The 12,321-nt window shown below is 58.1% G+C and overlaps 1 protein-coding gene across 1 annotated transcript in view; it reads left to right on the top strand.

The window, feature by feature from the left end:
• The window catches only part of LOC140901866 (leukocyte immunoglobulin-like receptor subfamily A member 2), a 67,703-nt gene extending 57,802 nt beyond the window's left edge, over nt 1–9,901 (top strand). Inside the window, exons 11-17 of the mRNA XM_073321292.1 lie at nt 1,770–2,060; nt 3,740–3,871; nt 4,472–4,499; nt 4,980–5,029; nt 5,676–5,713; nt 5,986–7,316; nt 8,432–9,901. Coding sequence (XP_073177393.1) covers nt 1,770–2,060; nt 3,740–3,871; nt 4,472–4,499; nt 4,980–5,029; nt 5,676–5,713; nt 5,986–6,141 — 695 coding nt within the window. The 3' untranslated portion in view covers nt 6,142–7,316; nt 8,432–9,901. The remainder of the gene's footprint in view (nt 1–1,769; nt 2,061–3,739; nt 3,872–4,471; nt 4,500–4,979; nt 5,030–5,675; nt 5,714–5,985; nt 7,317–8,431) is intronic.
• Nucleotides 9,902–12,321: the final 2,420 nt, after the last annotated feature.

Genomic DNA, 12,321 nt, shown 5'->3' on the forward strand with positions numbered 1-12,321 from the left:
CTCCCCCAAACCCTCTGTCTCCCTGAGCCCCAGCGGGGGGGTCGCCCTATGGTGAGCCGTGACCCTCCGGCGTCGGGGTCAGCGCCGGGGTCTGGAGCTGGTTCTGTACAAGGCAGATGCCAGGAACGCAGCAGCGCAGGGCGGGACTCAGCTGGGGTCAACTTTCCCATCCCCGAAGTGAGCCGGGCAGACGGAGGCAGCTACACATGCTATTATCCCCCCGACTCGGATCCCGACACCTGGTCGGAGCCCAGCGACCCCGTGGAATCGGTGGTAACAGGTGAGGAGCCTGGCTCGGCGTCTCCGCTCCGAGCCTTAGGCCCAGCCGGACCCTTGGCCCAGCAGAGGGGACACCCTCCGGGAAGGAGGGACCGAGTCACTGGGGTGTTCCCCAGCCACAGGGGAGAAGCAGCTGCTGGAGATTTGGGGCTGAGGAAGGGGGGACCCCTGCCCCCAGGGGGAGCTGCAGAGCAGGGGGGACCTTTCCCAGGCAACACCTCAGTTAGGGGGTGACGGATGAAGCTGAAAGTTATAAACCTCAGTGGATAGTAGAGACTTACACAGTCTCCTACAAGTCAGGGGTGGTATTGTGCACAGAAACCAGGAGTCCTGGCCCTCAGTTGCAGTGGGGGAGGTTTAGATTGGATATTAGGAAAAACTTTTTCACTAAGAGGGTGGTGAAACACTGGAATGCGTTACCTAGGGAGGTGGTAGAATCTCCTTCCTTAGAGGTTTTTAAGGTCAGGCTTGACAAAGCCCTGGCTGGGATGATTTAACTGGGAATTGGTCCTGCTTTGAGCAGGGGGTTGGACTAGATGACCTTCTGGGGTCCCTTCCAACCCTGATATTCTATGATTCTATGATTCTATGATTCAGCCATCCCCTCCCCCGCTCTAACCAGGCTATGATCAGGGCCCCTTTGTGCCAGGTGTTGCATAAACACAGAGTGAAGAGACGGTCTCTGCCTCTGGGAGCGCACTGAGGAAAGTGAATCTGTCTGTGCCTCAGTTTCCCCACGTAGAATGGAGATAATGACACCTCCCTGCCTCCCAGGGTGCTGACTCCCTTCCTGTGTGGGGCTCAGGCCCTGTGGTGCTGGGCACCAGAGACCAGCCCGTGAGTCGCTCAGTATCTCTGGGGGAGTGGGGGGTAGGGCTCAGACACAGTGAACGAGGCAGGGGTCACACAAAGCATATGAGGACCCCAACAACTCGGCTGCCATGGCCCTGTGTCTGTGGGACTGGGAGCCCAGCTCACAGGGCCGGGATTCTGGGTCAGGGGGACTCTGGGATCTGGGAGAGAATCTCTGCCAGGGGGCCCCTGGATCTGCCCGCTCTGGGGCCGGCTGGGGAATCATAGAAGATCAGGGTTGGAAGAGGCCTCAGGAGGTTCTAGTCCAACCCCCTGCTCAAAGCAGGACCAACTAAATCATCCCAGCCGAGGTGTTGTCAAGCCGGGGCTTAGAAACCTCTAAGGAAGGAGATTCCACCACCTCCCTAGGGAACCCCTTCCAGTGCCTCACCACCCTCCTAGTGAAATAGTGTTTCCTAATATCCAACCTAAACCTCCCCCACTGCAACCTGAGACCATCGCTCCTTGTTCTGTCATCTGCCCCCACTGAGAACAGCCCAGCTCCATCCTCTTTGGAGCCCCCTTCAGGGAGTTGAAGGCTGCTCTCAAATCCCCCCTCACTCTTCTCTTCTGCAGCTGGAGGCCGGGGCTGGGTGGGTGCCCGGGTCTGGCTCTCACAGCCTTTCTCCTATGCGCAGATCCCAGCTTACCCAGACCCTCCATCTCTCTGAGCCCCACTGGGGTCACCGCCCCAGGGGCAGACGTCACCATCCGGTGTCGGGGGCAGAGCCGGGACGTGAGGTTCTTCCTGCACAAGGCTGGAGACCTGAACCCGCCGCGACACATGGACCCTGCTGGGGACGGGGCCGAGTTCCGCATCCCCACCGTGGGCCGGCAGCACGGAGGGAGCTACGGCTGCAGCTACCGGCCCCGGTCAGAGCCCTTCGTCTCCTCGCAGCCCAGCCACCCCGTGCAGCTGGTGGTAGCAGGTGAGGGGCCCGGCTCCACGTCCCCGCTCCCAGCTGGACCCTCAGAAGGTCGGCACCCAGATGGGATGCTCAGAGCCAGGCTCTGCCCAGAGCCCTAGGACTCGCCTGGACAGGGAGCGGGGACAGTGTCACTGGGGGGTTCCCCAGGCAGGGGGGAGCAGCAGCTCCTGGAGATTTGGTGCCAAGGGAGGGGGGATCCCTGTCCCCAGGGGCAGCTGCACAGCAGGGGCCTTTCCCAGGGGATGCTTCCCCGGCTGCCCCCGCACTGGGGACTCACAGAGGAGTCAGGGCCCAGGGGCTGCCCAACCAGCACCGTCCCCAGCAACAAACCCCCCTCCCCGGGACTGACAGTAATGATCGATGCTGAGTCACGTGCAGAGGTGAATTAACATTTCCTGGGGCCCTGGGCCAGAGCAAGGGGCATCCCTCTGCACCCCTTCCACCTGCGTCCCTCGGCCTGTGGCCCCGCCCACAGCCCCACCCCTTTCTCTCCCTTCCCCAGGGCCCCGCCCCTATTCCACGCACGGTCCCGCCCCATTCCGTCCCCCCACTGCAGCCCCACAACCCATTTGCTACTTTCTAACCCCCCGACCCCAACTGCAGCCCCAAGACTGGAGAAGCTCTGTCCCCTCACCCCGGCCCAGGGGCGCAGCGGGGAGTGAGAGTCCCCCAGCCCCGAGGCAGTGGCGGGTAGCGAGAGCTCCTCCCGTCCCAGGGCTGCAACGGAGGTCTCGGTGCTAAGGCTTCCCCTGCCACCACCACCCCGTGCTTCTGAGAGGAGCAGGGTCGGGCTGCTGGGGCTTCTCCCGTCCTGCTCGCCCGGCGGCCAGGGCTCTGGGGCCCCCCACTTGGCCGCGGCCTCTGGGCACTGGCCCCATAGGCCCAGTGGCTGATCCACCACTGGTTGCGGAGGGTACAGGGAGATCTCTGAGTCGGTGTTTCAGCCCCTCCCTGACAGACGCTGGTTCTATTCCCGCAGGGGGAACCCACCTGACCCAGCCTGGAGCGGCGCCGGCTCCCACCCATGCAGGCAGGGCGGGGTCAGGTACCGGGCTGGCGATGGGAATCTATTGAGTCACAATAGATGGAGGCTGTTCACGGGGGCAGTGACTCCCCCCCACCAATGGTTTTGGGAGGGGAGCGAAGCCTCCTGCTCAAACACGAACCTGCCACTAACGGGGCAGCCAGAGGCTTCCTCTGGGGGCAGCTGGGCCCATCAGTGGCCATGGAGAGGGGTGCCCTGGAGCTCCCTGCGAAGCAGCCAGGAGCAGCCAGCATGGGAGGCGGGATACCGGGCTAGATGGACCTGTTGGCCTGAGTCGGTGTGGCTATGAGGAAGGGGGTGAAATGCCTTAGAAATGACGGCCAGCCTGGATCAGAGAGGGCCCGCTAGCTCCATGCTGGGGCAATGGGGCCAGCCCTGACTGATGGGGAGCGCGCCTCCTACTGAGCTCCCTGCCCCCTGCAGCCCAGCGCCCTCTAGCGCTACAAATCCCCCAAACCTTGCTTGCTCTGACCCCACTTGATGCCCTGGGGCCCCCGACATCCTCCCCATAGAATTTTCGGCTCCCTCTGCCCTGCGGTGTCCCAGCCCCTTGGGTGCCACCTGGGGTAGGAGGGGGCATGGGGGGGAATAGATCAGCCGCTCCCGGCACTCACGGCCTGCTGCTAATTCCCAGGTGGATCCAAATCGCCGGCACCTTCAGGTCTGACCAGCCCCATCATCGCTGGGGCGAGCGCGGCAGCTGCTGTCCTCCTCCTCCTCCTCCTCCTCCTCGTGGCCTTCCTCTGCTTCAGAAAAACCCGAGTCAGTGAGTGCTCTGCCCAGCGAGGGAAGGGTTAAACCTGCCACTAAGCAGGGCGGGATGGGGTCACGGCTTGGATGGGGGACTGTGCCGGGAAAGCCCAGGAGCAGGGGTCGTGGATCAGCAGGGGGCGCTGCGTGAGTAATCCCTGGACACACACAGCTGTCCCACCCCAGAGGGGCTGCATCTTAGTGCCGGCTGAGGGGTCCCCATATAACCAGCCCCCATGCCCCACCCCAGAGGTAGCTGCATCTCAGCACCAGGCGAGGGGTCCCTGTATAACAAGCCACTGGCACCGTGCCTCTCAGGTACCTGGGGAGCTGACCTATGGATCAATTTCGTTATAACGAGTCACTAACGAGGGAGGATTGGGGACAGAAAAAGCCCCTCCCCCGAGTTAATCTGCCCCTCCCGCTGGCACATACTATGGTGTTGTGCTGCCCCCTACTGGTCCATCCCACCCCAGCAGGGATCCAGGCTCAGCCCCAGCAGCAGAGGGGACCCCTCCCTGGCACCCTCATCCCTGCTGCCCTGTCGGGGGTGAGTGGCCGGTGCTGGGACCAGGGGATCGGCTCATGGGGGATTCTGGTTTGTGTCCCTCTGCAGGAAAAGGAGCCGCACCGAGACCGAGGAGGTAGGAACCCCGGCCCCTCCCGCTCCTGATCAACCTGCCTCGGTCACAGGACTCCTGGGTTCTCTCCCTGGCTCTGTGGGGGGACGGGATTGGGAGCCAGGACCCCTCAGAGATGACTTGGGCCTGCTGACAGTGGAGGGGCACAACCCCAGAACAGCTGGAGTCACACCACGCGCCCCCCGCCGGAGAGCAGTGACCCCCCCCCCCCGTGCAGCTCCCAGCTGTTCCTCTGCACCTACCTCTGCCCCTCCCTGTCCAGCGCAGCTCCCCAGCTCAGCTGCTCTGCAGGGAGGGGGCCTGGCTGCACCATGTCACAGAGCCACCTGGGGGGGTGTGTCATGTGACCCTGCATGCCCCCCCCCAAAGTGTCACCCCCAGGGTTCAGTGCGAGGCAGGATGGGGGAGCTCTCTGGGTGTGTTGGGGAATCTCCCTGTGGGTGGGGGGATATGACATTTACAGGTAGATTTTCTATCTTTTAGCACCATCCCGTTGGGGATGTTGAAGGCCCCGGCTCAGCAAGACCCCATCTGTGAGTAACACACCAAAGGGGGTACCAGGGTGGGGCAGGACCCCTGGGGAGGGGCAGGGCTTGTGGGGGCTCCACCAATACAGGGCAGGGCCTGATTTACAGCTGCTGCTGGGTGGGACTAAGGAGAGGGTCCCAGAGATAGCTGTTGTCAGCTGAGCTTCTTGCCTGTCTCCCCACCAACTCCCTGGGGGTCACCCTCCCCTCCCCCTCTAGTTCAGGGACTCCCTCTGTGAGCCCCCCATTCTACCCCACCAGGCCTGAGGCTTTGTGTGTCCCCCCTTCACTTCTCCATCGGACCTTCCCAGCCAGTGACCTGTGGGGAATCCCCATCCACTCCTGGCTCCCAGCCCCCTGCTCTAACTGCTAGACCCCACTCCCCTCCCAGGGCTGGGGTGAGAACCCAGGAGTCCTGACTCCCAGCCACCCTGCCCTGCCATAACACCCTAGACTCTGCTGCCATCTCTGTGCCTCAGTTTTCCTCTCTGTAACACGGGGCTAATGACCATGGCCCATGCTGTGGGGCGGGGGAGGGGCGGCTGTGCCGGTCTCTGAGCCCCCTGGCTGGACATAGGGGGTCGGAGCTAGGTATGGGGCTCTGCTCTGGGCCGGCCGGGGGTGCAGCTCAGCGGGTGTCTCTGTTCTGCAGACTCCTCCGTCGACGAAGGGAAAGAGACACAGACCCTGGTAAGTGTCCCCTGTTCCCCCATGGGGCCTGACCCCAACCTTGACCCACATGGGCCCTACTCACCTTGTCTGGCACACTCAGTATTTTGGGGTGGGGGTTGGGTTGCTGGGAGGGGCTCATGGGATCGCAGCTGGGATTGCAAGTGTGTGTGTGTGTGTGTGTCCCTGTCACCCCCTGTGGGAGGGGACAAGCCCTGCTCTGTGTGACTGTGTGTGGGGGGGGGGGGGGTTGGTGCACACACGCACACCCCAGTGACTCTCTCCCCTCCCAGCCCCAGGAGCCCGACCCCGGCACCGATGGTCTCACCTACGCCGAGCTGGACTGCCAGGCGCTGCATGCCAAGCCGGGGGGCCCGCCCCCTGCCCCTGAGCCCACCCAGCCCAGCATGTACGCCGTGATCAGCGTGAGCCAGGGGGCCTTGCAGTGAGAGCCCCCCACAGCCATGGGGCGCCGGCCCACAGGGCGCCACAGACTCACTGATTTTAAGGCCAGAAGGGTCCATCGTGATCATCTGGTGTGAGCTGCTGCATATCGCAGGCCACAGAGCCTCCCTCGCCCACTCCTGTAGCAGGCCCCTCGCCTCCGGCTGAGTCACTGACGTCCTCAGATCGAGGGCTACAGACTTCGAGTTCCAGAGAATCCACCACTGACACTAGTTGAAACCTGCCAGTGCCCCGCGCCCCAGGCCACAGACGAAGGTGAACCCCCCCAGGGTCTCTGCCAGTCTGACCCGGGGGGGAAATTCGTTCCTGACCCCAGATACAGCGATGGGTTAGACCCTGAGCATGTGGGCAAGACCCTCCAGCCAGACACCTGGGAACGGATCCTCTGTCGTCACTCAGAGCCCTCCCCAGCGGGTGTCCCGTCTCCGGCCGCTGGAGAGATTTGCTGCTAGCAGTCGCGGATCGGCTCCCTGCCGTTGTGGGATGTCTCCTCATCCCGTCCCCTCCAGAAACGTCTCAAGCTCAGTCTTGAAGCCAGTGAGGTCCCTTGGGAGGCTGCTCCAGAACTTCGCTCCTCTGGCGTTGGGCCGTGTCTACACTACAGAGAGTTGTCGGCAAAAGGCACCACGATGACATCGCTATTGCGCGTTCCCACTGCGCTTCCTCTGCCGGCAGAGCGTGTCCGCCTTTGGTGTGCCATCGTCCACAGCGAGAGCAGTGCATTGTGGGTAGCTGTCCCACCGTGCTACTCGGCACCTTCTGCAGCTAGGACTTGTGGGCAGGCGGGATGGATTGCAGTGCGTCGTGGGGGCGGCTCAAGGTCCCGTGGTGCCTTATTTTCTCTCCCAGCATCCCACGCTGTTCCGACTGCGTTTTGCGGCATTTTCCAACGGCCCCTGTTCCCGGGGCGCCCTCCACCCCTGTGCGAAAGGATGGATCCCGCCTGGCTCTCCACTGCTGTGAACGCAGCGTGGCTGGTCAGGCAGTATGTCACGAGCTCCCAGTCTGAACAGGGATCAGAGCTGCCCGAGAGGCTGGGTGTCATTGGAAGAAACAACACCAGCTTCCTTCTGGCATCACGGGGCGGCTGCACACGGCGGAGCGTCGCTTTGGGGCTCGGGAAACGAGCGCTGAGTGGTGGGATCACATTGTTATTCAGGTCTGGGACAGGTGACCTGTGGGGGGGGGTACGCAGGGTTCACATGCCCCCCCCCCAGTTTCAGCCAGGGTGCGAGTTGGCCTGTGCGTGGGAAAGGCACCAGCAGCGGGTCCTGCCGCTGAGACCCACTCGGTGTGTCCCAGAGCCAGGAAGTGAGACCGGGCTGTCAGCGCAGCTCTCTGCTGGAGGGGGCGCGGGGAAGCCGGCTGAGTCCCATCCCTTCCTCGCCTGGCAGCCGCTTGGTCCTGTGAGAATAACTCCTCTTCACGGGTGACACAGGTCTGGTGAACTAAGTATTAACCAGCAGGGAAATGTATGTACCTGCTCGAGTGCGGGTCTGGACTAGCCTGCCTGGGTGCATAGAAGGGAGCTCAGGGAGTCGGGGCGAAAGTGGGGAGGCAGTGGGGGCTGGGGCGATATGGGGGGTGGGGAGCTGGGGGAGGCAGCAGGGGCCAAGGCGCCAAAATATAAGTTCACCTAGGGGGCCATTTCCCCTCCGGTCAACCCTGACAGGGCCGGTCTTAAGTGTGGGTGAGGTGGGTGACTGACCGCCCCCTCCTATCTGCAATTACCCGTCTCCTGGTCAGGGATGACGAGCCGCGGCTACAGAACGTTCGGATGTGGGAAGCCTCCTTCCTAGACCTCAAAAAGAAAAGGAGTACTTGTGGCACCTTAGAGACTAACCAATTTATTTGAGCATGAGCTTTCGTGAGCTACAGCTCACTTCATCGGATGCATACCGTGGAAACTGCAGCAGACATTATATACACACAGAAATCATGAAACAATACCTCCTCCCACCCCATTGTCCTGCTGGTAATAGCTTATCTAAAGTGATCATCAAGTTGGGCCATTTCCAGCACAAATCCAGGTTTTCTCACCCTCCACCCCCCCACACACACAAACTCACTCTCCTGCTGGTAATAGCCCATCCAAAGTGACAACTCTCTTCAACAACTTCTGCTGCAGTTTCCACGGTATGCATCCGATGAAGTGAGCTGTAGCTCACGAAAGCTCATGCTCAAATAAATTGGTTAGTTTCTAAGGTGCCACAAGTACTCCTTTTCTTTTTGCGAATACAGACTAACACGGCTATTACTCTGAAACCTTCCTAGACCTGTGTGCGGAGCTCGCCCCAGCCCTGCGGCGCAAGGACACCCAAATGAGAGCAGCCTCTCGTGGAGAAGTGCCCGGCGATCGCTGTGTGGATGCTGGCGACTCAAGACTGTACTGGTCAGTTGGAATCAGTTGGGAGAGGGAAAGTCTACCGGGGGTGCCCCGTTAACACAAGTGCACAGAGCCATTAATCGCATCTTGTTACGAAGGACTGTGACTCTTGGCAATGAGCGTGAAATAGCAGATAGGCTTTGCGACAATGCAATTCTCTAACTGCTGCGTGGCAATAGATGGAACACATGTTCCAATTTTGGCCCCGGACGATCTTGCGATGGAGAACATCAGTAGAAAGGGGTACTTCTCCATAGTATTGCAAGCACTTGTTGATCACCGTGGGCGTTTCACTGACATCAACACAGGGTGGTCCAGGAAGGTGCATGACACACACATCTTCAGGAACACTGGCCTGTACAGAAAACTGCAAGCTGGGACTTTCTTTCCAGGCTGGAAGATTCCAGTGGAGGGTGTTGAAATGCCCAAAGGGATCTTGGGAGACCCAGCATACCCCTTACTCCCATCGACTCATGAAGTCTTACATGGGAACCCTGAACAGCAGCAAGGAGCACTTCAAGAATGGGCTGAGCAGGTGCAGAATGACCGTGGAATGTGTCTTTGACAGATTAAAAGCGCGCTGGTGATGCCTTTATGGCAGGTTAGACCTAAGTGAGGAAAACATTGCCATGGTCACAGCTGCCTGATGCACTCTCCATAATACAAACATAACACAAATCAGATGTCAAGAATTATAACATTCATAAACCAGTCGGAGAACACTTCAATCTCTCTGGTCACGCAATCACAGACATGAAGGTCGCTATCTTAAAACAAAAAAACTTCAAATCCAGACTCCAGCGAGAAACTGCTGAATTGGAATTCATTTGCAAATTGGATACTATTAATTTAGGCTTAAATAGAGACTGGGAGTGGCTAAGTCATTATGCAAGGTAGCCTGTTTCCTCTTGTTTTTTCCTACCCCCCCCCCAGATGTTCTGGTTTAACTTGGATTTAAACCTGGAGAATGGTCAGTTTAGATGAGCTATTACCAGCAGGAGAGTGAGTTTGTGTGTGTATGGGGGTGGGGGGGATGTGAGAAAACCTTGATCTATGCAGGAAATAGCCCGACTTGATTATGTAAAGAGTTGTCACTTTGGATGGGCTAGCACCAGCAGGAGAGTGAATTTGTGGGGGGGGGTGGAGGGTGAGAAAACCTGGATTTGTGCTGGAAATGGCCCACCTGTTGATCACTTTAGATAAGCTATTACCAGCAGGACAGTGGGGTGGGAGGAGGTATTGTTTCATGATTTCTGTGTGTATATAAAGTCTGCTGCAGTTTCCACGGTAAACATCTGATGAAGTGAGCTGTAGCTCACGAAAGCTCATGCTCAAATAAATTGGTTAGTCTCTAAGGTGCCACAAGTACTCCTTTTCTTTTTGCGAATACAGACTAACACGGCTGTTCCTCTGAAATCTCCATAATCTATGTGAGACTAATGGTGAAAAGTTTGCCCGGGGTGGAGCGCTGAGGCAGATCACCTGGCTGCTGATTTTGAGCAGCCTGATACCTGGGCTATTAGGGGGACATAAGGGGGGGGCAATTCAAGTTAGGGAGGCTTTGAGGCAACCTTTTTTGATAATGAGTAATGTGTATTTCTCTTCAGGAATCTGCCATGATTCATTAATTTGAGTTTTCTGATTTTGCCTAACACTTGCGATGCATCCTGAGCAGGATTTACAGAAAGCAAATGATTAAACTGTATGTCCCAGCAGTAATCACCACGTGTAGGACACAAATAAAGCTTGGTTCTCTTTCAGAGAGTTTGTGTTTATTAAACACCAAATAACACACAAAAAAGGCTTGGTGGGAAGTGTGGCAGCAGTGCAGGGCAGTGGAGGCTGTCATAGCCCTGTGTGAGTCCAGCTATCATTTTGGAAGCTGTCCGAAGGGATGGAGTGAACAGGATACCGAGATGTTCCGTAAAATTCAAAGGAATGTGTGGAAGAATTTTCGGGAGGGCATGGACAATAGTTCTGATTCAGCTGCAGAGGGGGGCAAGCACGCATCTGTTCTGACTGAAGAGTGATGAGAGACTTCAGCATTTCTGTTTGCTCCTCCATGACTTTTATCATCCGCTCATGGGCCTTTTGAACGCTCTCCTCACTCTCCTTTCTGTCCCACCTTTCCATTTCTCTCCACTCCCTGTGTTCTCTTTTTATTGCCTCTGAGGATTGAAGCACCTCACAGAACATGTCCTCCTTACTCCATCTAGGTCGCTTCCCTATCTGGCGGAGGCTTCCACTGATGTGTAGGGTGTTCCCCTGAAAGCCACATTTACAGAAGCAAAAGAAGCAATGCACAGAAGCATGATTGTTAGTTCACACACAGCATTGAATCATGACAGTAAAATGCACCTCTTGTAACATACCAATCACTTTCTCTTAGACCCTTAGCAAAGCACACATCTCGGGGAACACATTAAAAAATGTGAGTTCAGCCTGGGTGGGTGGTGGGCATTCAAACTGGGGCAAAGAGTGTAGGTGATGTTTCAAGGGGAACAATGCTGGTGAGTAGGGAGAAGATTGTAAATTCTACCCCCATTTTCCACAGGCAGGGGTCACTGAAGCCAATATCACACTCCCGAGGGTAAGCAAGGATGCCAGGATGCCTCTCCAACATGCATGCGGCTTCAGACCCGCTCCCTATGCTGCTCGCCTGTGTGCCGCTTTGGTTCCTCCACAAGTGATTGCCGAGTGGCGTGGGAAAGTTTCCTAGAATGGGGGAAGGAGCAAAGCAGCTCTGCCCAGGAACCTTCGGGCAGAGGATCAGCGAGAACCTCCAGGAAAGTTTCCTCGAGATCTCTCTGGAGGATTCCCATGAAATCTCGATGTGCATCAACACACTGATCCGCCGCACTGCTTAGCTGCACAGGGGAACGTGGAGCACATGCAAACACAGCTAGTCTGGCACATTTCTATCACTTCACCCAGTTCTACAGTATACAGCGCAAAGGACACCTGTACGTCACATGACAGAGCAGCATCAACTCAAAAAGATCACTTCCCATTGGTCTCCTCTCCTGCATCTTGCTCACCGGAGATGTGCTGCTTGGATTGGCTAGACCCCTCTGGAGTGGAGACGAGTTCCTGACTGACCAGACGACCCTGCTGTAGGCCCCACATCATCCTCCAACTTCACCTCCTCGTCCACGACTTTGTCCTTGGGGTAAGGTCCACTGTCCACTGCCTTCAGCCTGGCCGAAGTGTCCACAGGGCTCTTGGCAGTGGAGTGGGGTCAGTGCCGAGGATGGTGCCCAGCCCCGGACAATGGTTTGCCTCCCTTGTCTTCTGCTATTCCTGCCTCAGCTCCTTTATCTTCGCTCTGCCGCCCACTGTGTCCCAAACGTGGCCCTTATCACACAAGCCAGGAGAAATCGGCCTGTAGGTGTCGGAGTTCCTTCAGCTGGAGCGGAGCTGGGACCGGATGGCCTCCTCTCCCCATGCACTCAGCAGATCTAACAGCTCCCCATCGCTCCAAGCTGGGGGTTTTGCCATGTGGACCGCCAGGGTCAGCCGGGAAGATGCGATGTGAGCTCTCCGCTGAGCAAACAGGAAATGGAATTTCAAAAATTCCCTGGCCTTTAAAGGGGGCGGGACGGATGGTTGTTTACCTGGGTGCCGGGCAGCGGAGTTCGAACTGCTGACCAGAGCGGTCAGGATGGGCCTTATAGGCCACCTCCTGCAGGCCACTTACAGTGACACAACCAAGCATGGTGTGGTCAGTGACACAACCAAGCATGGTGTGGTCACTGACACTTTGTCGCTAAAACTTTGC

Source organism: Lepidochelys kempii, chromosome 23 (genome assembly GCF_965140265.1).
Source record: "Lepidochelys kempii isolate rLepKem1 chromosome 23, rLepKem1.hap2, whole genome shotgun sequence".
In the NCBI taxonomy this organism is placed as follows: Eukaryota; Metazoa; Chordata; order Testudines; family Cheloniidae; genus Lepidochelys; species Lepidochelys kempii.